General features: G+C 43.2%; 1 protein-coding gene across 1 annotated transcript in view; it reads left to right on the top strand.

The window, feature by feature from the left end:
- The first annotated feature begins 16770 nt into the window (after positions 1–16770).
- The window catches only part of Otp (orthopedia homeobox), a 41098-nt gene continuing 31973 nt past the window's right edge, over positions 16771–25895 (top strand). Inside the window, exons 1-2 of the mRNA XM_076801914.1 lie at positions 16771–16984; positions 25008–25145. Of these exons, the coding sequence (XP_076658029.1) occupies positions 16939–16984; positions 25008–25145 (184 nt within the window). The 5' untranslated portion in view covers positions 16771–16938. The remainder of the gene's footprint in view (positions 16985–25007; positions 25146–25895) is intronic.

The following is a 25895-nucleotide window of genomic DNA, read 5'->3' as shown; positions in this document are numbered from 1 at the left end:
GTGTACACAGTGAAATTCCATGAAGCGAGAATCTGTCCTGCGGAACGGTTGATCAGGGGGTTGGGAGCCTAATCGGAAAGCCGATCGGAGAGCCCGATCGCGGAGGTAACGTGGAACCTGAACGACGGGCAAGAGCGGGGGTCGGGGTTCGGATCGGCGAACAATATAGCCCCGCGATTGCCCAGTAAATATCGGGGGCGAGGTTATAGCCGGCTCCGCGGCCCGTAAACCAAGACATTAAATTTTATAATATTGCGTCCCGTCCCTCCTCGACGTCGGCCCCCCTCTCGACCCCCGTTTCGCTTCTGGTTCACCTATCCTGGGCACCCCCTTCGCGCTCGACGGGCGCGCGCGGCAGAACGCGCGCGAGCGAGCGCGCTCTTCCTGCTTTTATTGGCTATTTACAGAGGAAATGGCCTCTAAATTAACTACAGACTGCCGGATTGCTACCTCCGGCCGAGCAGCCCCGTATAACGCCTCGCTGCTCCTCGCCCGTTAAGATCAAAATCGAAATGACACCGCGGCGACGCCGATTAATTCTCCCGCACGCGAAAATAGAGCCGTGAAAACGGACCAGACACGATACACCGCATCCCTTAAACATTCCCCGCACGAAACGCTTCGATTATCAGGAAACTTAATCGAGATCCGACGAGCTGGATTGGAAAAATACCGGAATTCTTAAGTGAAAATGCCGCTTTTAACCCTGCACCAGACACCCCCTTGGTTTGATCTGTGGCCTGGAGTTACATCAGTGCTATAGCGGAGATCGACCATTGAAATCGGGGTTTGTTGGTTTTGACGAGAAAATTATCTAGTTAGTCTAAAATCGACTATCTTCCCTATTAGTCTGTTATCTATTTTATTTTAATTTTTGGTCCCAAGTTAAATGAGTGACGGTATATATATATATAGAGAGAGAGATAATTGAAATGGGGATTTGTTGGTTTGACTAGAAAAATGCTGGGATTTTTAATAGTAAATTCTGTGTTTCATCAGTTGCATTCCTGCTTCAATTTGCGGCCTGAGGTGAAATTGATATGAAATGGTAAAAACCAATATGATGGAAAGGCGAAACTACGAACTGATTTAATTTATCTACATGTGAAATTATATAAATGGAACGTTGCTTCACTGTAACGTAGCAAAATGAAAAACGTACCGCTTATTTAGCTACTTTTAACAAGCACGTAAAGATTGAAAAATGTCCTAACTGTTTGGGAATCAAAGTTTTTACCATTTGAGTGTCTATGAAATCTAGTTTCGTTTCGTCCACCATTTTTATAACAATCTGTGCAAATGGCAACTCGTGTCAGGCCCGCCGTCTAATTATATTGTCCAGTGATACATTGTGTATGACATACGTATAAATAATTCTCGGACGGTTACTTATTACAACGTCGAGTTTCTTCCATTATTTCGAAGCATCGATACAGGGGTGGTTGCGCCGAGAGGCCGGGACCCTCCCTTAATTGCATAGTGAATTCTTTATTACATGGTTGGAAGAAAATTTACAGGACTTTCGTATTCTGCTAAAAGTTTTGTCAAAGAAACGACTCGTCGAGAATTTTTCTTGTAACATAAATCCTAGATATTCTACCTAAACCTGTTGTTCGGTAAAATCGTTGAAGAAATTTCATTAAAATTTGATTTGCCATTACCCGATCCACAGTAGAGATTGATACAGGTGAGCAAGCAATCACTGTCAGTTATTATGCTCCCTGCGTCGACGATAAATTTCAACTCGAAAACTTTTCATCAGGAATATCGGAGCTGACAACGCGGTGCCAAATAAATTTCATATCTCAATTAGTTTTTAGGGCACGTGCCGTCACGTGGCACACCGGTGCCCTTACAGTACGCTCCCTCGCTCCCTTTAGGATCTTTGCCGCCGTTGGCAGGGGCGTAATTCCAGCACAAATATATTAAGTGTTGTCTACGCCACCGGTCCGTTTAGTGCGTCTGTTTCATTTAGCCTGATAAGAATCTTGCGCTCTAGCGAGAAGCGATCCTAAGTGACAGGACGAGCACTAGCAGCAAGGTAGATGAACACGATTTCTATCAATTACTTGGGCATCCCTTTAACCGAATAACTACCCGGTATAGTACTCATAACAATTATTGTTGCCCGGATACATCCCGTTTTTGTCGAATCTTTCGAGCCAGTGCTGCTTCGAAACACGTTTTCTCAAAACAAAAGTAATACAGCTTGAAAAATGGCATGTTATTTTGGATGGCTAGAGTGGTAGCATGATCTTAGGTATTCACCTAGACTGCAGATCTCTATTCGCGACAAATTGCGAGAAACAAATAAACGTTTTACTCTTCTTTGCGATTGTTACAATTGTGAAAATTTGTGAAATTGTGGAGAGGAAGGTGTCAATGATTTCTTGACTTTTCAGCAAGTGAATTTGATCGGCAAACACATTCGGAATCGAATGATCCGCAACGCGGCCGCAATCGCCGCATTCCCTGCGCAAACACGATCAGAAAAGACATATGTTTGAACAGTGTAATATATACATGGTTCCTCCTCGGACACATCGTCCTACAACATATTAACAGCTTAGCCGATAAGCCTTTTATATTACATTTTTCCCTCTATGGGGTCTCCTAATCCAATGGGGTAGCCACCCGCCCTATAACACGGGGGCGCACATAGCGAATTTGACCTGAATCGAAGTTTAACTTGGCGAGCATCCTCGGAACCGCAACCTTCGATATTCTTCTCGCTATATTTCCGAAAAATAAACACGATGGTGGTACACCACTTATTAATTATTAACCCTTTGCACTGCGAATTTTTTTTTCGAGTTTGTTCCTCAAAACTTTCTATTCGAATGTATTCACAAGGACAGCTCCGTGATCGGTACTAATTCTAAGCAATATTTTCGGTAATTATATTGAAAATAGCTAAACAAATGTATACTCCTCATCTAGATAAAAGGAAAATTCATATTATAGAATATAATATTTGTTTAAATCCGCACTAGGCCCTTATTTATTCGAATATACGTTGCATTCTACTAACTGTAGGATAGAAATCTTCCTTTGGTCAGTATTCAATGATCAACATAGATGGCTGCCATGCATGCATTTGAATTTTTATTTCTATGTTACTTTATTACTAATAATAATTCCGCTTTTGCCCCATAATATAAGGAAATAAGATACAATAATTTTTAAACAGGTAGGTGCAGTTTTGCCCCAGTTCCGGGGAAGTCCGCCCTAGCAGCACTGTTTTTAATTTATTAAGAAAATCATAAGTTTCGCAAGACATTTTTTAATCCAAATTAATGCAACTTAAAGAATAAACCATGCGCTAAATAAAAACACTAGGATTATTAGGTTTTAGTGGAATAGATAGAAAATACATCAGTTTAAAGTAAACTTTACCGAGTCGGTTTTACCCCACTCCACCTTAATCATTTTCTAAAACGGCAGGTATATAAGTTCGATAATTGTCATTGGTTGTAATTGATATTGGTGATACCTAAATAAATGTCCTAATCCAGTGGCTAGAACTATCGAATTCTCACCTAGTTCGGAGAGCACACCCCCTTGCGACGCCGAATGCCACCCCTATCGCGCGACGTTCCGCGGTCTCATGCTTTTCCCATGCACGTCCAAACATTGATGATCCGAGAATCGGTTTTCTAGCGGCAGACGCTTCCTCCGACTTGACTTTGTGAACATTTCACGCCCGAAGCCCCAATTAAGTAGAATGACTGACCCGACTCCGTGCTGTCGTGGATCAATTGTCCAACGATCCAGCCGGCACGCCGGTCTAGAGAAACGGACATAACTTCCCCGGCGAAGTTATGTTTGCAGGGCGCACCCTGACCGGGGTTGGCCTATTGTTTGCCCTGAAACGCACGCAACGCGGAATCATCCCCTGACGCGTGACTTACGTGCCTGTAAAGCCAAACACAGCGGGTGGCGTCGCGTACGAAACCGTGAGTATTCTTCGAATGGGATCGAGCTGGTCTCGGACTGTCTTTTTATCGAATACGAGTGAAATCGTCGACCTAAAACAATCCTAACGATATAGGTAGACTGTGCTGTTTCGATCGGGGAAAAAATTACGGGATCATTCGATCGGTTCTATTTGATCCCCATTGCAACATCAAGCGGTGGAGATTTCGAACGGAATTAACGAAATACCTATGTTATTAATAGACTGCGGATTTTAATACAAAAGAGAAATTAATTCTTGGATATAGAACGTAGACACTTTAGTATTTCCCGAATAATTTCATTCAGTCGTAAACAGTACAACAGTACTTTTAAATTCATTAAATGTTTTTATATCGACAGTCTATTGGTCGACAATGAAACTTTGAATATATCAACCCTTTGCACTCGGCGCTGTTTTCAATCTAAAACTAAATTTTTCTTCCGTCTTACAATATTTTCATTTTATTCACACGAGACTGATCCGATTTTTACATATAATATTGAAATGTTTAGTGATCTATTGAATACAAATTTTGTAACGTAACAAATATTTTGTAATAATTTTTGTAATTTCTTTGAAATAATGCCACAACAATTTCTAGTGGTGTTTCAGAGTCACCACTCGAGTGCAAAGGGTTAAAAGTCCAGAACAATTTTTGTTCCAAATTACAACAAAAGAAGAGTTTATATTGTTTTCATTTTATCTGCATCGTAGAACGATATACTCGGCGAGATGTGCGCCGTCGTTCAGTTTTCGTTGCGCAGTCTAAAAGCAATTCCATTCGTAAATTATGCATCTCTATTCAAGCTTACTATTCGAGTTTCACTTGGAGGTTCATATCCGTAAAAAAAAAATAACTGACACTTGATTTTCTTTTTCGTCAAGCGTTCAGCTAAAGAAATGTCAAGCTGTCTGACATGGCGGGACAAGAATCGACTCGCGGAACCGGAAGTGGTCGTCCGAACAACGTCTGAAGCCGGCGGAGACCCCACACGGTTTGCTGCTCGCCTCTCGAGCGGATTAAGGCGAGACACATCAGTATGGGCGATAGAGTCGATTTTAAACTCGTCACAAGTGGATTTAGCACCTTTCCTAGTCTACGCAGCCGCCGGCAGGCACTGTCGGGCCCATGCAAGCAGTTATCCAGCAAGTCGGTATTCCTGATCCCTTTCCGCAGTGAGCTCCGGACTTACTGCTAAAACGTGGGAAGATTTACTTCGAAACTTAAGTCCCGGCTAAAGATTTATTACCGGCCGCTCGTATCTTCAAATTCCTGACTACTGCCGCGCGCCGTTGCAATGCTCTGCATTTTGATGTACCTCTATACAAGACTTACGTCGTCTGCTCGACGATGACAGTCGCGAGAACGTCGGCGAGTTCGCTTCGGATTTGCGAATCGATTCTTACAGGGCGATGTCAAATGAAAAATGAATTTAATTGGGTCCTGATTGATTAATCCTTGCGCCAATGCTCAGCTGTAAAAATTTGTTTAATCCTCTTGGCGTATTAGAGACTCGCAGATTTTCGGGACACTCTGTTCCCACGACGCACAGTGGGGTATTTGGCCAGTTTAGCGCGCCAAAACTATTACGTTGAATTCGTCTTAATACCAGCTACACCATTATCAAATCAAAAATACAGTTTAATGTTTAAAAAATCGAAGCGATCTTGTTTTCTTTTTCTTTTAAACAATTTTTTTTTAATGTTTTTTGTATTGCAATTGATACGTTTATTAATACTGTTATACTTTTATTTGAAACATTTTTTGGTCAGATTTAGAGAAATTGCTATTACAAACAAATTTCACGCGTACCGTGGTAAAAATTTAAACACAAAGTCTAAATATCAAAATCATAGTTTATTGACAACGAAACACAACTATACAATATACAATATTACAACTATACAATATACAATATTACAACAACTATACAATATTTATAAAATAAATTATAACGAATATTCTATTCAGAATATTCTTTTATTTCTCCATGTTGCCGCACTATGCCGCACCTAAACTCTTCAGGGTTCTGTAAAGCAATGTCTACTGAATAACCTCAAAAAAAATTAGAGAGGTGTTTTGCGGAGAAAAAAAGTTATTACATAATACATTTTGATTTTCTGAAAAAATTGTACCATTTTCGATTGTTTATTCTATCAAAACCACCGAAGCGTTTAGAACAAAAAGCTATAAAATTACTTTATATACCTTCCTTTACATCCTAGATATATTTTTATCCCGATTCCATACACCACACTTGTGAAAAAAATCATTTCTTTAACACATGTTTTTCGACCCTTCTCCTGGTCACGAGTTACTAAATAGTACTGTTTCAAAAAAAAAATATTATTGTATATTACTCGCATATATATTTAGGTACACGAGAAAAAAAGTTTCAGTCATTTTGAACAAACTAAAAATTTTGACTTTTGGCGCGCTAAACTGGCCAAATACCTCACTGTGCGACGTTTCTTTACTTTCAATTAAATCAATAACTATTAGAAGCTCGTTAAAGTCAGACGAGGACTTCGAGGACCTTCACCCTGACATTTTTGGCTACAATTCAAGGACTAATAACAAACGCCAAGTACAAACTAAGTAACAATGTGTCCTAGAACTTGCAGTGCAGAGGATAAAATGAACAAGACGCTGAACACTAACATAAAGGACGTACGAAAGTGAAAATTCAATTCCATCTACTTGAAGGTAGAATTTCATTAAAATGAACGTAATAGCGTTTCCATGTTCCCATTAACGACTTACAATGAGCACGACGAAGCGTTACAATGCGTTACGTTGTCAGTGTTCCAGTAAATAAAAGAGATTCGCAACAAAATCATCTCGCGTAGAGTTTTGCGAATCGTTCCGAGCCATAGATTAATCGACTACTTTGAATTTGCGCGAGGATCCGGATAACTATGTGAACGGGAGAACAAAAAAATCATTGAATAAAGAATCGTGAAGTAGCGACGGCCAGATGGAAAGAGATAAAGTTTCGGCGTAGCTGGAGGAGAGGAGAACGTGATTTAGATATCGCCTTCTTGCGGTAATCAATTTCCATTAACGAAGTCTCGACGCAGTTAGAGAGGGGCGTGAGGGGGGGGGGGAGCGGAGCGAGGTCGAGGGAAACGAAAGGTGAAATGGAAATAAAGAAAAGCTGAGAGCCGGGAGACAAATCTAAAGATGGTGTCGTCGAGTTTTTCACATTTTTCTGCGAACGTGCTTAACTGTGTCGGAATTGCTGATTTTCTAAAAATAATTGAACCACGTTCCAATTATCTGCTCTCTCTCTCTCTCTCTCTCTATTCAATTATCATTGTTTTTATAATGCACGCCGGTGCCTGTACGGATCGTCTACATTTTTTAATATGTCTGACTTCTGATTCTCATAATCTGTTATTCATGCAAAGAGCTATAACAATGCAGTGTTACCTGAACGTTTCACGCAATTTCGCTCTGCTATTCTTTTATCGTGCTTCAACGAATATCAATCGTATCAATTCAGTAAAGAGAAACGTGACGAAAGAAATAATTATTGCTCGCAAATCTGCTTAATATTTATGAAGCTTGTTCAGTTGTTCATTTATTTCTGTATTGGCACAGAAAGAATTCTCTTTACCAAAAGTATACAAGTTGAAAGCAAAAAAAAAGGAATCTTCTGGAATCCAAATTTGAAGAAAGTGGAATCTGTGCAAGAAAGAAAATTCTCATCGGAAGAATCGAAATGAAATTAATCGAAGCTCAGATAGAAATAAGAGTTCGAGGCATGAAGCGTTTTGCAGTTAGTTTCCAGATGGAGGGCGAGGGAGAGATCTTTCTCGAGATCCTTTGAACTACCGATAAACAAATCTGAGATAACGAGAGAAGTGTCGGAGCGTCCCCGAATACTTTCCGGGGGCAGTCCGTGAGCCGGGAAAATTGAAAAACTTCTCGGTAAAATTGTCCCGCCTCTGTGCGACTTGCACTAAACTTAACCTGTCCCTGTTCAACACATTCGAAAAACTAATTAAACTTTGGACATACACAAGAAGAGAGGAGACCCGACCGCAAGTTCTCGTCGAACGTTTCTCAGGGGTGGATTAAACGGGAGGAGTTCCTGCTCGCAAAAATGCTTGCAGTTGAAGGCTACGGGGAAAACAAACGAAATTCACGGGACGGAAATAATCCGATTAACGACGCGATTCCCGTCCTGTGGGAAACGACGTTCAATTTGCCTCGGAACGAATTATGCACTGATTGCACCATTCACGATCATCAGCGAAAAATATTATTTACATTTATTATCAGAAGTCGCTTTCGATGATTCAAAAGGCTTACTTTCCGCACTTTCAATGGTATTCTATTTGGACCATTGAACCCCTGACTGCAGTGAATTAATTCGTTCGCTGCCGATACTTGTTTCGAATGTTGAAACATTTTATTAAATACACCCCTTTATGAAGTATTGAAACAATTTATTAAGAGAAAATAATGGAATCATCGAACTACTGTGTATTATGACTACACTGCGGATTTTTATGCGTGCATGGGTTCCGAAAATTTGCAAAAAATGCTAGAATATAACGTTTGGTGGAATTTAGTACAATTTTGATACATGCCAGATCCACAAAGACTATTGCCACTGAAAATAATATTTTATTCGGTTCACCCTTCTTAAAATACGTCTAGAAAAATTACAAACTGCAATTTCAATTATCCGAGTCATCTTGCCCCACGACAAATGAGGTAGTACAGTGGGAGAACTAAAAGAGTGCAAAGTAGCGCAACCGTGTGTCACATATTGTCTCATAGAGTGTCGGGAACATCACGCGTTTGTCCCATGATGGAAGGTTGGTTGACTGACCAACGATTGGTCGGTCGATTAAACGGCGAAAACGGGAATTGATGAGGGAGAGAAAAGCGAGACAACCGGTCGTCCAGACCGGAAGTCTGGGGGCGGCGGGGGTTGATGATCGCGGAGACCGAGAAGTCGCGAGCTGGCTCGGCGAAAATCCGCGTAGGCCGGTCGATCGGGCAATTAAGCAAAAGCCGGCCGCTCGTCGAGTGGCAAAATATTTGCAGAAACGTGGAATCGCCGTTCGGAAACTCGTTGCCTGCCCCGAAACTGGAATGTGAGATATGGCTGGAACTCGACCGACGTCCAAATGAAGCACGCCCGGAGAGTCGGCAAGTGCCTGGTCGGATATTATAGACCTGTGAACGAGGCTGAGGGGGCGGTTGTCGCGTTAAATTGAAACGCTCGAAGGTAACGTCTAATGAAAGCATACGAGCGGAGCTAATATCTACCCCACTAGAATGTAATAATTTCGGAATGGTACTTCAGAGAGTGGCCGTACTTCTGCAACAAAGGTTTAAGCACGCGTGCAGCTATTTGGAATCGTGCGTTGCGAAGTCATCCTCCTCCTCTACCTCCTGCATTTCCCACCCCCTACCCCCGCAACCCCTGTTACCACCCCATCCCCCAGGTCGAGCGCCACGGCCAACCACCCCCCGCCCCCCAGCCCCCGGGCCAAAACGACGGCCGCCGCCGCGCTGCGCTGTAAAAGTAGCAGATACAAGCGATTTATTAAAAAGTTCATTCAATAATACGCACCGGAGAGTTTCGCCGAACCCCCGGCGTTGATTTTGTTAGCCGGCCAGCCGACGCGGCGAAGGCCAACCGGAAAATCAAAACTTGCACTTCAACCACGCTCGGTCGGTAATTGCGCGATCCTGCACCGTTCGGTTTCCCGTTACGTTCTTCGTTCTTCGCGATTAGGCGAGTTCGCCGGTGAAATTGAACCACGGCGCGAGCGAAACTCGGGGGATTCATCTCCACCGTCTACGGAATTTGGAAATATTTCATTCCACGGAAGCAATTTTTCTGGTGGATTATCTCGCAACAGAATTTGGGAAATGCGGAAATTCAGAAAATTGCAGAGCTATTTGTGCGAGCAGTGTAATTCGTCTTCAGGGGGTGAAATCATTCTTCGAAAGGAATGCAGAATTTTCGTTCTTAAATCGCGAAAGTTTCGAATAAACGCAAAGTTCTTAAAAGCTGAACTGGAACGTTGATTCGATGGAAAATCTAGTTGCCATTTATTTGTCAGTTGTATTCCTTCATTTAATTAACCCTGTATCTGGCATAACGGTAAATATTTCTTCAAAAATGTTACGCAACATCCAGATGTCTTTTAATGTAAAAGATAATGAGGAAAACTGTGATTATAGATTTAGTTGACTGGGGAATATGTAAAAATGGAACTTGAAATTGACGTTGCCCAGGGCCCGCAATTGGATTCACCGTATATGATAAACAGGGATAATGAGTCCGCGCATGTTGGATAAAGATCGGCTAACAAATGTTGCCATTTTCTCCTAATTCGACCGTAAGCTCGGCTAACAGATCGTATCAGCCGTGGAAAAGCAGATCAAATATTTGGGATAACGTCCGCATAGATTTTTTTGTTCGCGCAACGAAATCCCGAGCGAATTCGAAATCGTGTTTCAGGAAAAAGAACGCGCTGGAAAGTGTTTCTAATTGCAGGTAGCGATGCACAATCGGGTTCGCGTTGGTTCCGCGAAAATCCATCGCGCTTGAGCTTTCAGCGATCAACGGTAATCGGATACAGGCGTTTCGGAAGCTCGGCGTTGAAAAGAGTTTTCAAGAGTTGCAGCTAGAAGTGCGCGCGTAGAATGAATTTCAGTTGGAGGGCCGTATTCGCCCGCGATTCTGTGTGCGTGAAAGAGAGAGAGAGAAAGAGAGAGAGAGAGAGAGAGATAAAGAGAGACAAAGAGAGAGAGAATGCGCTCGCGCGCGCGCGTTCGCACTCTCTCGCCAGAGGCACGGTGTTAAAGGGTGGGGGCACGAGAGCATGTGGGCGCTGTAAGCACAAATTGCCACAAATTGGAGAAAATTGAATGAAGCTTACAGCTTAACGAAGGTACTAAATCCTTGTGGAACGACCTACCTCAACATGCAGCCCATTTTCGTGATAAGTGAGGAGATGTCGTGCGTTTAAAACATTCCATTGACAAATCGCAATTAACACGAGTCGAACCGTTCGCCTATACCGGACCGTTCTTCCGTGCGAAACACGCTTCGCCGTTCAAGATTTTTGAAATCTCTCCTACTGTCTCTCTGACAGTCGTTGCGAAGCATTCTGTGCTCTGCCAATGAAAATTCCCCCGGTTTCTATACATATTTCTATAAATATAGGTAATAAAACTCTTAATACGGGTGGAAAAGTCACTTCCTTTTCAGAACTACTGTCTTAAATTGTCAATTTACGAGGACATCCACTGCCTTAATGAGAATCTGAAGAAACGTGCCTGTCACAATGAAACTACTTTAGAAGGGGACGGTCAGTGTGAAGTCCTTATTTTCGCAAAAGGATGCGAGTGGTCATCAGGTTAAATCTTAATTCTATTTTAATTTGAAAAAATTCTATATTGCGAGATCTTCAATAATTTCGACCGAACGTAGTTTCCCTTCGGTTTCCCAGAGTTTTAGCGATTGCGATTGATTTTAATGTAGCCGTTGCGGGGACGAGCACGACAAAATGGCGGTCTGAGACTGCGAAGCGATCGGTAGGGCGTCGCAGCGATCGCGGAACGGATCGAAGTAACAATCGTTGGGAATCTCTCAGGCAACAGGGAACGGCTCGAGCCGAGATAGAAAGTTTCCACCCCCTTTGGAAAAGAAGCGTTTTATTGGAGTGGCTTCTTCGTTAAAGGAGCCCCCGCGCTCTTCCTGAGCAACCGTGGAGGATCGAAATCGAGGGAGATATCGGGCGGTTGTGCGGGCGGAGGATTGAAAACGGAATACAGGATAGAGGGGTCAGGGGACAACGGAGAGGGGGGGGGGTGAGAGGGAGGCGGTTGAGGACGAAGGTGAAAGAGTGGGTGGGAAAGAGGCAGGGAGATAGGTTCCCCTATTTGTAGCAAACAGGAGACACTGACGAGAGCCGGGGATGCGTGCTAGACGCGGAATATGTCTGGCGTATGTAGAGAACCTCGTACACTCCCTCGGGATTGTTATGGGGGCATTCCGGCTTCTGGTATGTAATATCAGAAATTCCTGTCTACCTGTGTGTCGCCTGTTGCCCGTGCACGTTGTTCCAATTCGAACAGGCGGGGCACACGGTGCACAGCCTCGCGAAAGTGGTATTACTTCTGCCGGGTTAGAGGCCCAGGAGGGTGAGCCCCGAGTATCTGGCCTCTCTCTGATACGTCCAATATTCGGAGGGCGAAACTATGCAAGTTCTACGACAAAAATTAACTAGACGAGCAGGACCCGCGAATTCGTTTGCCGTCAAACGAATCCGCCGCGTCGCCAACGCAAATCCGTTGCTCCCGTTTTTCATCTTGTCTTTGTGCGGACGCGGCTCGACCCGCCCCTCCTCTACCCCCGAATCCCGAAAAATGCTTCCGGGCTCGACGAACCACCCGGCAGAAATTTCTCATGGTTTTTTCAAAATGTTTCGTTCGCGGTGTCCTCGCGTTTCAACCAGCATTCGCTCGAGCTATCGTTCTAACCCGAAGTAACTCGAAGAGCATAAAGCTCGGAGTTAAAAATTGGTCGTAATTGTTAACATGTTGATTCTTAAAATTAAGTTCTAATATAAATTTGTAAGTGTGGATAATTGTAACGGAAAAGAAGCCATTTGCTTTTTAAGAAATAGAAAGCGATACCGAACGCGGCTGAACATTGTATTCATGTTAGAACCTAACACATTAATCGAAAAATGCGTTCAGCGAACTGACGGAATATGTATAATTAAAAAACAGAAATGAAAAGTTTTTAATCAAATTCCCCTCCCCCATTATCGGAATACTTGCGGACGGTATTGTGTGTCGCAGCGTGTCGTTGCCAAAACAAAAAAAGACTGTCGGTGGCAGAGGTGCACGGCACGGAGAATTGGCAGCGTGGAGGCTTCCGCTATACCAAAAACGGACTACGGTTTCGCAACGCGGAAGGGTAGTTTTAGCCAGAGGCATCGGTTGTCTGCATTCGACACATTGTCAATTTGCCACTGCTCGTCTCGCCTGTTTAAAATCGATCACGCACAGGCACATATGCCTCCGCCTGCAAATACATTTCTGATACGAAGATAAAACGAAGACCCCCGCGCGGACGAATTAACAATCGCCTTCGCAAACATTGGCTCTCTACCCGAACCGAAAGTTCTAACCGAGGAGTCATAAAAATCGCTTAGAATTATTAGAATCCCTTAGTACTACAGCAGGGCCGAATATAACGCGATCAAAAAAATTATAACAGATTCTCAGATGCCTGATCTCCATTTTGGTCGCAGTTAGTCACTTCTTGTCAGACTTGCGATAGTTAGTAATTGTTCCATTGTTAAATCCAGCGTTTCGCGCCACTTTCCCTTCCTCCGTGCACGAATAAGGCCGCGGACACGGCACGCAGTGAAAACATTCGGGGTTCGCGTGTATGCAAGTACATCGCTAATCATATTAAAGATAATTAACGTCGCTGACGAGTAATATTCGATCACACAGCGAAATTTCGAACCGCGTCACGGCAATATTCGAGCGATGAGCGCAACGGTCCGTGGAAAGTGGTGTAACCAGCGATTCGGCTCGGCCCTGGACACGCGACATTTCGAAAAATAGCCCGGAATTCTATGGTTTAATGAAACAGACAAAACCGAGGAATTTGCTGCACGATTCATCCGTAGCAATCCATCCGTACTTCAAATATCCATCCCGCGCGGCGCTTGCTCTTTTTACAATCGCCGGACACGTCGGCGAATGCTGTTCCTGCGCTGGCAAAACTTTATTACCGTCCAATTATCGTTTCGCGGCTGCCTCGAGGAACGACGATGCCTGAAGTGGGCACCTGGCGATAACTAACAACAGGATGAATTGTAGCGCAAACAGACTCAAACCTCGCTAGACGACTCCAAATATCTTCGAAAAATACTGCAACACTTTTGAACAGACTAACAACTTGACATTCTTCAGAAATGCTAGGAAATTGTGAATGTTATTACTAAAGGGATTATTTGGGCGTACGTTAAAAACAGAAAATAATATTGTGTATAATTTGGACGAAAATAGTGAAGACAATGTACTATTCATCGTTGTGTGAAAATGATAAGAAATAGTTTCATAGTTTTTTAGAACAGAAAGATGGTTGAACCTTTCCTTAAATCTATGTCAAATGTTATATAAAATATAAACTTTAATATAAATACTGATTTTATAAGAATATTTTCTTTATGTGTAGCCAGATTTATTCTTGCATTCGTCTCCATCATTACTCAAGAACAAGAATAGTTTTTTCTACAGAGTGTCTCGAATGGAGGAGGCCATTTTAATATTTTCTTCATTATTAACGTCGTTAGAAATATTTATAGCATAATTTGAACGTCTGCAAAATAGAAATGGCACGAAAGATGAATCCTTTTAGATTTTTCAAAGTCGGCGGGGTATTTTTGTAACGGATGGGAAGATATATTTGAGTATGAATGATTTGCGACTTTCGAATGACCTTGTTTGTTTACAACGTATCGTGAGACGATGGTATAATATTTTAGTAAGGCGTACCTCTGCCAGCATGATTGACATGTCAGAAATTAAAACAGGCCCCCGCGAAAAAGTTCAAGGAACTAAACCGTAAGATGAATTCTAATAGCCATTTTCTTGTTCTTCGCTTCGTCCGACGACCAAAGCGTCGAAGACGCTCTCTCAAAGCGCAACGTCTCCAATATTAACTCTGCGTTATAAATTATTTTCATATTAATGCAGGAATGTCGAACTGACGAAGCGTTTCTGCCGTGTTTATTAAATTTCTTTGACAACCGCTCCCCCGAGCAATATGGCTTCTTGGCACGTGTGCGTGTCGCTTCCCCGAGGTCTCCACTCTCCCGAGGAAAGAGGAGAGCATGATTTTCCAAAAACTTGACCTCGAGCCCACAGTCGTATTACTCAGTTAATACTAATAATACAATTATTAACCAATTATGACACAAAAGTTGATTGCCCACACTTCTTCGTTCAGCACAATTACTGTGAACTGTCAAAGCCTTTAGTTCCATAGCATTTCAAATGATTAAAAGTGATGATAACATCGTTTAAGATGGCTAACTACTGGATTCTTACCAAAATCTTCACCACGACTCTGACTGGATATTACAAGCCCAGGGATTAAATGATCCTAATCATTGCTAATTACGCACTTATCGGAACCATCTGGCGTAGACTGTGGACAAATGGTCTCACTAATTTCAGTCCCTGAAACTCCAGAGCGTCGCGGTGCTGGTAAAAACTGAGACTGGGTAAACTGTACTTTGCAAAGCCGAATCTAACGAAGTAAAGTATCGCCGAATCCGATACAACGATACCAATCGCAATAAAATCGGGCCTAGGTTCTGTTGGAGCGGTCTCTGCGAGATTTCGGAAAATCCGTGAAACGTGACGCGTCTCACCCAGTTCCGTGGTCCGGCGGGACCGTAATTCCCAATCGTCGCGATAAATATCCCGGCAGAACGGGCGCATTATATTACCCCCCAGCGTCGCCTCGGATAGGACGGAAGGAAGCGTAGTCTACGATGATAACGCTTGTCAATCGACCCGAACGCGCCGAAATGTTCGCGAGCTCGTCTTGACGCGGCCGACATCCGTCTTCGGCGATGCTGGCACTTTATAAAAAAGAAGGGGTAGGCTATTGAATTAAAAGGACGCGGCGAATAAAGCGGATGGCAGGCTACGGCGGGCACGGTTTGCCTCGCGGAGCAACAAGGGCGCGAGGCGAGCGTAGCGGAGGGTGGCCAGCGACGGCAGAGCGAAACGAGGACGCTGGAAAACGCGGGGAAAAAAGCTTGGCGGAAAGGAGAAGGAATCCTCTCCAGTTCTTCGCCCCCTCCGCCGCCCCGGCCGCCCACCCAGCATCAACCGGACGCCGTGCTCACCGGCCATAAAAATAAAATTTCAATAAATCTCCGGCAGGGGGTAAGCTAGTGGGGCATCCAGAGGGCGGGCTACTCGCTCATTGGAGCTGCGCCCGCGGCGGTTACCGCCTACCGCAAAACAGAGACAGCTAAACTACAGTAACCTGGATAGAGTTTACCTCGGGATATGGACAGCCCCGCCAACCACCGTAGTCAGCCAGCAGAGACTCCGCTTCCACTACCGCTTCACGATTTCTTTCCACGACACGCTGTCTCTTTTTCCCTTGTCATCCCTAGCATCGCGGCCGACTTGCCGAGCCACGCGCTTCTTATTCTCTTCTTACTCTCCTCCTCCTCCTCCTCCTCTTCTTCTTCTCTTCGCCCATCTATCCACATCCCCTCTTCCTCCTCGCAACACGCTACCGGTAGTCCTCCGATTTTATGAACTTCCGAGCACCGTCGAACCCCAATTTTTACAGGGGGTACAATTTTCAAACGAGAAAAGGGGGTACCCTTAGTTTTCCGAAATGTATGATCTCCTTCAAGGTAGAACTCCTGTTTTCCGCGCGACTCGCGTTCGAGGACAGTCTCGTCGATGTACCAGAAGAAATATTTTCGTGTCGCGTTCCTGGTCCGCGTGTCGCGCCAGCTCGGGGCTAGCTACGGTCCTGGGTTCGGCGGCAAGTCCGAAGCGTAGCAGCGATTTAATATCACGCCCACAAGCCGATGGCAGGAGCGAGACCGGCCTAGCCGGAGCCGCGGGATGAAGGAAGAGGAGCGTAGGAGGACGGCTCGCTGCGAACAGAGAGAGTGAGGGACACCGGCGCCGATTCGACGAAGGTGGGGGAGCTCGGATATGGCAGCCAGGCAGTCCGCTGTTTGCCTTGCTGGGGCACGGGCCGTTTCTCGGTTGCGTCTCGTACGTATATACTGCACTGTCGCGGGCTAAAACGCACCAGCATCCCCCTTTTGTGATACGCACGGTTCACCGGAGCATCTTTCCGAGGGTGACGTTTCGCGGTGACACGCGGGTTTCCGGTACCGCGGATCTTTGTGGCGGGGTTACGCTCCCCGGGAACGGCATGCTCAACAACATCTCCGCCGGCGGCTTCGCACACGGTATCACTGGTAAGTAGATCAGGACGAAAGGGTTCGGACACTGTGAAAGATCCAACAAGTAGGCGGTTTCCTTACGAGAACGACCGGGGGCAAATTTATGCACCCCTTTGACGCTTTTGTTTTGCTAATTCGGTGGGCTGCTACACTAGAACTACCGGACGAGTTAAAACCACTTGTTTCTGTCTTTTCTTCCACCGTTGTCGGAGTTACAAAAAAGTTTTCACGTGATAGAAGTCCAGTCTTGTTATTGTTTGTAAAGTGATACGTTTGAATTGAGTTTGGTGCACGGTAGTTCTAGTGGTAATATGAACTGAGGAGGGGGTTGGTGTATTTAGAAAAGTGTGCTGTTCTCGGAACAGCTTTTGGACGGTTTTTTGGTGTGTAACTATTCTGGGAGAATTGATGTGTTCTAGATTGTATTGTATTGTATAGATGTTGACGATGACATTGTCCGTTTTGTGGGAAAAATAAAGGAGTTCTAGATATGTTAACACTCGTGCTAACGGAACCTTGGTAATAGGCTCTTTCATCACGGTGTTATGTCCAAGAGATACTTGATTATTTATGCAGAAATTACAGAAGAAATTGTTACATATCTCAGTTGAAATAGCCTACCGATTTAAACTAGATGTATCGACGCTCCTGAAAACAGTTGTGAGGAAGCCTGTAGTCATTTATCTTTGATTTTTTAAGACTGTTAAATTATTGGTGATAGATAGAGTGTTAACATTACTGCTGATTTTAAAAGGCCGTTCACTTTAGTATTCATGTTGAAATTATCAATGCCGAAATAATTTTGCAATACAGATACCACCCAATTTTTAAAGCGATTAGATATGGAAAATTCGCACCGTTTTGAAAGATGCTCTTTGGAAGAAAGCTGTTCTAAAAGTTAAAATAAAGTTCCGAGTCAATGTACTAACTTGAATTAAGAGCTGGGATACTTTGTGTTTCATTTTCAAGGGTTCAAAGTATTTTAAACGAAAAAAAAGCAGTACCCTAACCCCTTAAATCCGCATGTAGCTTTTGACAGTTCGACAGATTCGCTTGTCGCCTCGAATCTTTCACGTAGGGAGTCCTTTCGTCGCATTTGCATAATCAGTTGTTGAACAGATTGTAAAAGACTGGTCCCAGATTTGTGCAACACGAGTCTCCGTTTTCTCCGACGTTGCTATGATACTTGCTCGTGATACTAAGTCGTGGTTTCTAAAAATCATTGGGTTCTTGTTAAGCACAGAAGGCAAACTGTTAATTGAGCAATTTTTTGTATGATGAGGAGAAATGAAGAATCTTTTTGCGGGGTTGTTTGGGGGTAGTATCAACATCTAATAAACGTTGAGAACTGAGAAGTTAATTATAAAAATTGGAGAAGAATAGAAAAATGTATAACAAGTTTATAAATGACTAAAACAATTAAACCAGCAAAAGAGTAATTTTGTGTTAATTAGAATTGTTCGGTAAGATAATGACAACACAGGGAAGTTGTCGTTTGATATTACCAGCTTGACAGCAACGTGACGTTACATTGTTCCGGGCTCTTAACAATTGTTGATCCCTTTTTTGTTTTGCGAAACAATTTTGAATCGGATATGAACCGCGGAGAGTGAAGAACGATAGATGGTTTTTTATTGCTGAGCCATGGAGTTGGATGCGAAAGATTGATGCCAGATTTGTGCAGTTTTCCCGTGTCATTATTCTTTCCCCGCTATTTTTCTGCAATATTTAGCTGCCGGCCATTGGGAACAGACTGTACATTTTTCTGGCGTAAGTGTTCGCTTCCCTGAAAAAGAACAATCATTGTTACATTTCGACGAAACTGAGAGCGAGAGAAACCTCGGTAAACTGTTCGATTTATGACGTTGTCGAAGAATCTATGCTGGTTTGATCCTTTTTACTGCCCCAAGGTTGTTAAAAGGCTGGGTGAATCTTAGCGACGGAGAGCCATGATCGCCGCTGTCCAAACAGTAAACCGAAGAACGTGTCTACAATTAAGATAACTCGTGTCTCATTTAATTAACCAACAAAGCAAGAAACTTCCTCCATGATTCACCCACTTGACGTTGCGATAAAATTCCATTTAGAATTATTCGAGGCTCGGAATCTGTAGCTCAAATTGGCTGTCAATTTCCAATTACATTAACATTCTGAGATTATCAGAAATAAAAATATTATGGCCATTTAAAAAATACATTCACCATATTTTACGACTTGTTACTCGTGTTCATGTTGTTGTGATTCTACGAAAAAGTTAACGGTAATGAGATGTTCACCGTGACAACGCTTTAAGTGACCATAAGTGGACACTTAAAGTGTTAGCAATTATTTTGTGATAACTTAGCGCAATATGAATGTTTTGTAACTATATTTGTCGGAATAGTTACATTTGCGGTATCGTATTATTTCACAACATGTTGGGAAGTTAAACATCGGCAGACTTCAAAGAGCAGCCAACTTGATTTCATTGTTCATTTTAATCTATTGCAGAAATTTACAATAGCGCGTTAAGCTGGCCTTTGGCCGTCGGCACTGGTTCCTCTTCCGCGCTTTCGAATCGTTTCTCATAGATTAGGTTAAGTTCAATGCTTAACCGTTACTTTCGCAGAAAGGACAACGCTCGAAACGAAGCTTATATTTCGCTAATTCTCCCGTTATTTTTAAAAGCGATTCATGATGATCCCGTGAAATTTAGACGCCGGTAGAGTGGCGGAAATATGTCTTCCACATTCTATTTTAACACTAATCGTTAGCATGCGCTTCGCTTATACCCCTCGTAAAATATACAACAGCAAAATGAACCAGATCCTGCAAATCGCCGTTCGCACAGATAACAAATGCGCATAATTCGCACGATTTCATTTATTACCCGCCATTACACGATACATATTTTGAGCTCACTTTTACATCATTTTACTCGCGAATGAATCATTCGCACAGCCATTTGTTACGGTCGAAAAATTCGGTGTATCTCCTCGCAGCTTTGATTCAATTATTTTAACACTGCGCCACGTTGCTCCACCTTTTACTTATTAACAATCAAAAATAGTTGTTGTCATACAGACAGATTTCCAGTATCCTTCACCGATGTTTAACTATGTTAGAAAACTTTCGCTTTATCTTGATATTCACAAAATTGCAATTTGCATGAAGATCCACAGTTCATTCATTAATACTTTTGCATTATGAAATTCCGAGATATTTACTGATTCGTAACACTATTATTGTTCGTTACTGTTGCTATTAAAACTGGCAATTACTATTATCGTATACCAGCCAGTATCCAATATAAAATACTCATCGTATGAATTAGAAATATTGCAGCCATGCTTATTTAATTGTTTATTTACATCCTTTCAACAAGACTGCATGGAACAAAGACGTGGGGACTTACTTTATTGTACTATCACGTCCTTCACAATTTCGAACCATAAAAATGGGCTATAATAATTTAATGGCACACATCCTCCGAACGCGATGACAAAGAGAGTTTAAGAGGTCCGGACTCACAAGGATTTTTCATTCTTTAATCAATTTGAGAGCAGTCTTGTAAAAACAGTCTCGTAATGAGTCCAAAGGAACCGTAACTTTGAAAACGAGAGCGTTCGATTGTTGAATCGTTGCGAAAGTTCCACGGTGCTGGTATCCACCACCCTTATTAAAATTCTTTGGGATTTACTCGGCGAAGAAAAGGAAAAAAGTTTGGTCGCGCGTAAAAAGAAAACGAAAGAACTCGTCGCCGATAACACGTGGCCGGCCGGTTCGCTTTTCTCCCGCTCGAGGAAACCGCTTCTCGAGTTTGATGACCTTAATTACCTCAACACTGATTACATTAGGCGGAAAGTTAAGGAACGATTTAGAGTTGGGATGCTGCTACCGATAGAAACCGAGCGACGTGCGACGCGTTCAACTCGGGCCCAGCACGTCGCCGGTTTTGTCCTCGTGGAACAGGCTGCGGCTTATTTAACACTGGCAAAGCGAATCTACTTGAAAAATCACACGGAAAATGTGAAATACTATTTTTCCCTAGGTGACTCCGTATGCGAGGAATTCGAGTTTGAAAGTTCTGTGCGCTAGCGTACATTAAGTAGATTCGGTGAGTCATAGTCAGACGAGTTTGAAGCTCGATTTCTTCGAAAACGAAGCGTTGTATGGACAAACTTTATATCACTCTTCGGCCTTCCTTTTTCGCGTAGAATCAACCTCTTTATGATTTACCTAATAAACATTGGGACATTTTTTATATAAAAGCAAAATATTCGTCACTGTCTCTCTGGCGTCCCTTAGTTTGGGCATTTTAATTTAGAAATAATGTATACATCATACCAGAATTTTTTAACAACTTTCAGACGCACACCAGCTCGCCCGTTTCGCTTGAATCGGCGAGGACGTTTGAACAAAAGTGGTTGCGAATTTGAGAACTCTCGTGGGAGGTCCGTGACGGTGACGAAGTAATTTCAGGGCTGGGATTAATTGTATTTGGTGCCATCGTCGATGGGACTGAGACAACGAGTCGTCGATCGTGATCGCGACGTTTGGCATCAGCGTGTCCGTCATGCCGTTTTCGGCACGGTAATGTGATTTATGAATTTATTAATCAGACGCTTTCGAACGGACGGCTGTCAATCAGGAGATTTTTAAGCGGGCGTCGATGCCGGGCGTTTTCGGTGTGTCGTTATTGAAATGATTTTCGTCGACGGGATATTGAATCAGTCCCTGGGCAACCAGTTTTTACGGTCTCTGCGTCGCACGGCGAAACGAAAACGCGAGGGACAAAAAAAAAAGAGAAGACACGGGGAAATAATCGAGCGCGACGTACCCTCTGCGCAGCCTTAGGTATTATCATTTTAATTCGATTAAAAAATCCGATAATCCGATCAGGTGCAATAGGATTAAATAATCTTTCTAGGAGCTAATAAAGGGTAAAGCACCGACGAGCAAACAAAAGAGTCGGTGATGCACACAATCGCTGTCCTCCGCTTCGAAAACCGCGACTAATGACTATAGAATTATCATCGTACGAACTGTCTCGAGTTAAACCTTTGAGGACGATTGTCACTGTGTAGTTTAATTAATCAAATGACAGAAGATCACGATGACTTTGATGCGTGATATAGATATCCGAAGAAAACGTTTACTACACTTGAAAAAATCCTCGTCTACAAAGGGTTAATGCGAACAATTTTTAATAGAAAACTGCTAACAGTTTAAGCGTCGATTCGAGGAAATTCGAATGGAAAAATGATTTGTGTTCTATAAAAATCTTGCTTTCGGAGTCATAGACAGAAATTGTTGTTTAATACAATGAGAAATTTGATGCAACTTTCTTCATTTGATCGCTCAATGAATTTATTTTGAATTTACCTGAAGTGCGTTGAAATTCGCATTTTCGGAAACAGACGCTCCTTTAGTAGACGAGGGGAGACATTCTTCGGCAGAAAAAAATAATTATAGAATTGATGGGAAAATCTGGTACCGGTCGTACCTTTTTCTTCTTTTAAAGAAGGAAAGAAAGAGAGAGAGAGAGAGAGAAAGACGAAGAAGATCAAAGGGGCTCACCGAATTTCGGGCGAGAGCGAGGATGCTCATAAATGCCGAGTCTCCCAGCGAAATCGAAATAAAATCATCAGGAGTCATAAAACTAAAACGGAAATAAAGACCAGTCATAAAGTTCATTCATACGGAGTATCCATTGAGTAAACTTGCTCGCGTGGTGGTCCAGACGCCTAACGGTCCCCCTCGATCGAGAGAAAAAAACTGTCCAGACTCATAACTATCGTTCTAATTAATTATTTCACTTCCTGCATCGCCCCATCTACTATTCAACGATCGATTACGTTTTTATCGGCCGTCTGTGATTTCCACACGCCCGTGCAAAATTTTCAGACGATTTTCGTACTTAATGCGGAGGACACCGTCCGTCTAGCTCGAAATAGTGCCGATCCGATAGCTATTAATTATTGAAAAACTATGGTCCGAATTTTCGATACTGATCGACGCGACGTACAGTGACGGGCAAAATTGTAAACACTCGACTCTCTCGCGAAAAATGCGACAACGATATAGAATTTTACGACTATTTCCTGAAAACTCGAATAATTTTCTTCAATAAAATTCTTAATTAGGAGTTGGATGTATTTCTTTTCTTGCTCACTTTAATAGACAGTTTTTGAAGTTACTTCGTGTAGACCCGGTTAATCTTTCTGTTGTTCCTTGGATGCCGTAACAGTTCATCTAATTAATTCCTCGAAAACCGAGTAATTGAATGATGATTGTGATACTCTGGGTCAACATAGGCCCGGGTTCCGCCGACGGAAAGTTAATTGCGTGGTGAATGTAATGAGTACAGCGTGAGTCTTAGGAATGGTGCCGCGTAGGAATGATATTTCATCCATCACGAAAATGACGGTATTTTTGATAAGACATTGTTCATGTCACTGTGCATCGATGGTCCGGACAGGCAGCCGCCGCTCGAAAACGAAAGTCCGCCGTAATCGTTCGCAATAATCCGCGAAGGATCTTGTGAAACGAATAGTTTGCACGTCGTGTACCCGCTCGTTATTCATCGGATGCACAAATTGCATTAACGCGCACACGCGAGCCGGAATATCAGCCGCCGATAAAAACGGAAACGGATTTTCGTACTGGCATTTGCATAACTTAGCGAAAACCGCCTCGCCGGAAGCATGTAACCCGAAATTATGTAACTATTTACGTGACACCGCGACACCCATTGAAATTCCAGACCGGTAACGGATATTATGCATCTGGCCGGGGCTGTATTAAACATTTTGAATGCAGCCGGGACGGGCTGCTCGGGCTGTAAATGAATCACTATTAGCAACGTGGATTATAAAATATCGATGCAAAACTGCCCGGCACCCGGGTATTTATGTAACCAATAAAATTCCTTGCGCGATACTATATTATCGTTCCAAATCGTGTGCAACTTTGTAACCGGTTCGACAAGCCGTTTGTGCTCGATTAACCGTTTGCAAAAGCAGTTCTTTTTGGCCGTCGACTAATCCGAGCAACAAATCAATTCGCAAATTGTCTTATACTTTGTATTGGCAATTTGAAACCCTTTCTGCAAACGAGTGGCTAGACATGTTAATCGAAGACTACCAGTAATGAAAGGGCAGTTCTTTCTGGCGTCAACGGGTCTAAATAAGAAATCAATTAATAGGTAACTCGAATTTTTTCAAAGAATACCAGTAGCATAAACGGTTAAAATAAGAGAAAATTAATTCTTTGGAACATCGGAGAATCTAAACAAGAAATCAATTGACAGATTGCCTTCTGCCTGGTTGACGACTCGAAACTTGTCCACAATGGCGCAAGGGAAATCGTCGAAAAATACTAATAGCACGGAGAATTGAAAAACAAAATGAGAAAATCACTTCTTCGGGGTATCAACGAGTCTAAACGAGGAATCAATTAGCAGATTGCGTTCCGTGTTCGACACAGTGTAACGAGCTCCGGGTTTAATCTGGTCGGAGCTGTTAATGGCGTCGCGATTCCTCGACTTCCGGCGCGCGAGGGTAGCAAAGAGTTCCGGCACGAAAACTCCCTAGGCCGTGGTCTTAGGCGGGAGTTCTGGGGAACTAGTTTAGTCGATTGCGTAAGCATCTTCGACAAAGCAGAACGAGGCGCGATGGCCGCCGTTCGATCACGGGCACGGGCACGGGTACGAGGATCGTCACGGTTCCAGGCAGCTCTCTTGCACGATGGAAGACTGTTCAACGACCAGCGTGACCGTGTGCAGGTGTGGGAGCGTACATGAGGACGGGCCCAGAGTCTGCGTGTTTGCTCGCCTAGAAGCCGGAGGCCGGTGACGATTCTCGCACCTTCGTGCTAAGTGGTCCGTGTTCCCCTCACCATCGGGCCGGTCAGCTTCTGCTCCTACACAAATTTAAACTACATAGAGCAGCGAAAGGGAGCGGGGCCCGCGGCGGGGCCGCGCGGGGAAACCAGAAAAAGGAAGAGGAAACGGTCTCTCTGTGTAATGCCACGATTTTTTCGCGTCTCGTGTTCGCAGGAGTGAAGGATCTTCATGCACAGGACCTGAAGAGGCACGAGAAGTTGGACACTCCCGTGCTAGGAGTGAATTTGGGCTCCGGCCTGTCCGCCAGCGGTGGCCTCACGCTTCATCAGGAACTGATCATGGCTGGCACGGGTAAGCGATCACACCCCCTCTCATCATCTCTTTCTTTTCACCGTGCTGCCCAGCCTTTACTTTTCACGATGACGTCGCTCTGATTTTGCACGTTCTACTTCCTGTACTTTCACTCGACTGGCCAAACAGTTTCTGCCTGAAAATGGCCACTGGTTGTTTCTGGACCAACTGTGAAAAATGTACGCTTTTCACTTTGAGTTACCAGTCAATTCTCGGGGAAGTTCAGACTGCACTAAAAGATGGTTCTGGCCTTGGTAGTAAAGAACTATCTTTTTGTAAATGTTTCCTTTGTCCTGCAGAATCCTTGCACTAAAGTCCCTGCGCTAAAATTTTAGTTTCTGTTTCATCCGATTTTTCACAGCTATTTTTGGAGATCTCCATAAGAGAGGCAGTTTGGGCGAGAAATTTAATGAACAAGGACTGATCAGAGAAGACTGAATAACTATCAAATGTTGTAGGGCGTTTTCTACGACTTCATAGTTCTAAGCTATTTTGATATTCTTGTTTGTAACTTGTCAATTGTAAGGTTTGTAAATTGGTAAATTGTAGTAAGGCGTAAATTTGTAAATTGTCAAATAAGAATCCTATCAGGCTCGGGCTTAAGAAGTTAAATGAACCTTTTAAAGAGCTGAAAATGAATGATATTGGCCATTTTGATGTTCAACGTATTTTTTACTGTCGGATTAAATCGCCAATAAATTAATATTTCCTAAAGAACGTCACCGCTAAAAAGAATAATATTTTTACTGC

Source organism: Halictus rubicundus, chromosome 16, assembly GCF_050948215.1.
Source record: "Halictus rubicundus isolate RS-2024b chromosome 16, iyHalRubi1_principal, whole genome shotgun sequence".
NCBI classification, from domain to species: domain Eukaryota; kingdom Metazoa; phylum Arthropoda; class Insecta; order Hymenoptera; family Halictidae; genus Halictus; species Halictus rubicundus.
Note: the sequence above shows the minus strand (reverse complement) of the source record. Positions and strands in the feature narration are given on the sequence as shown.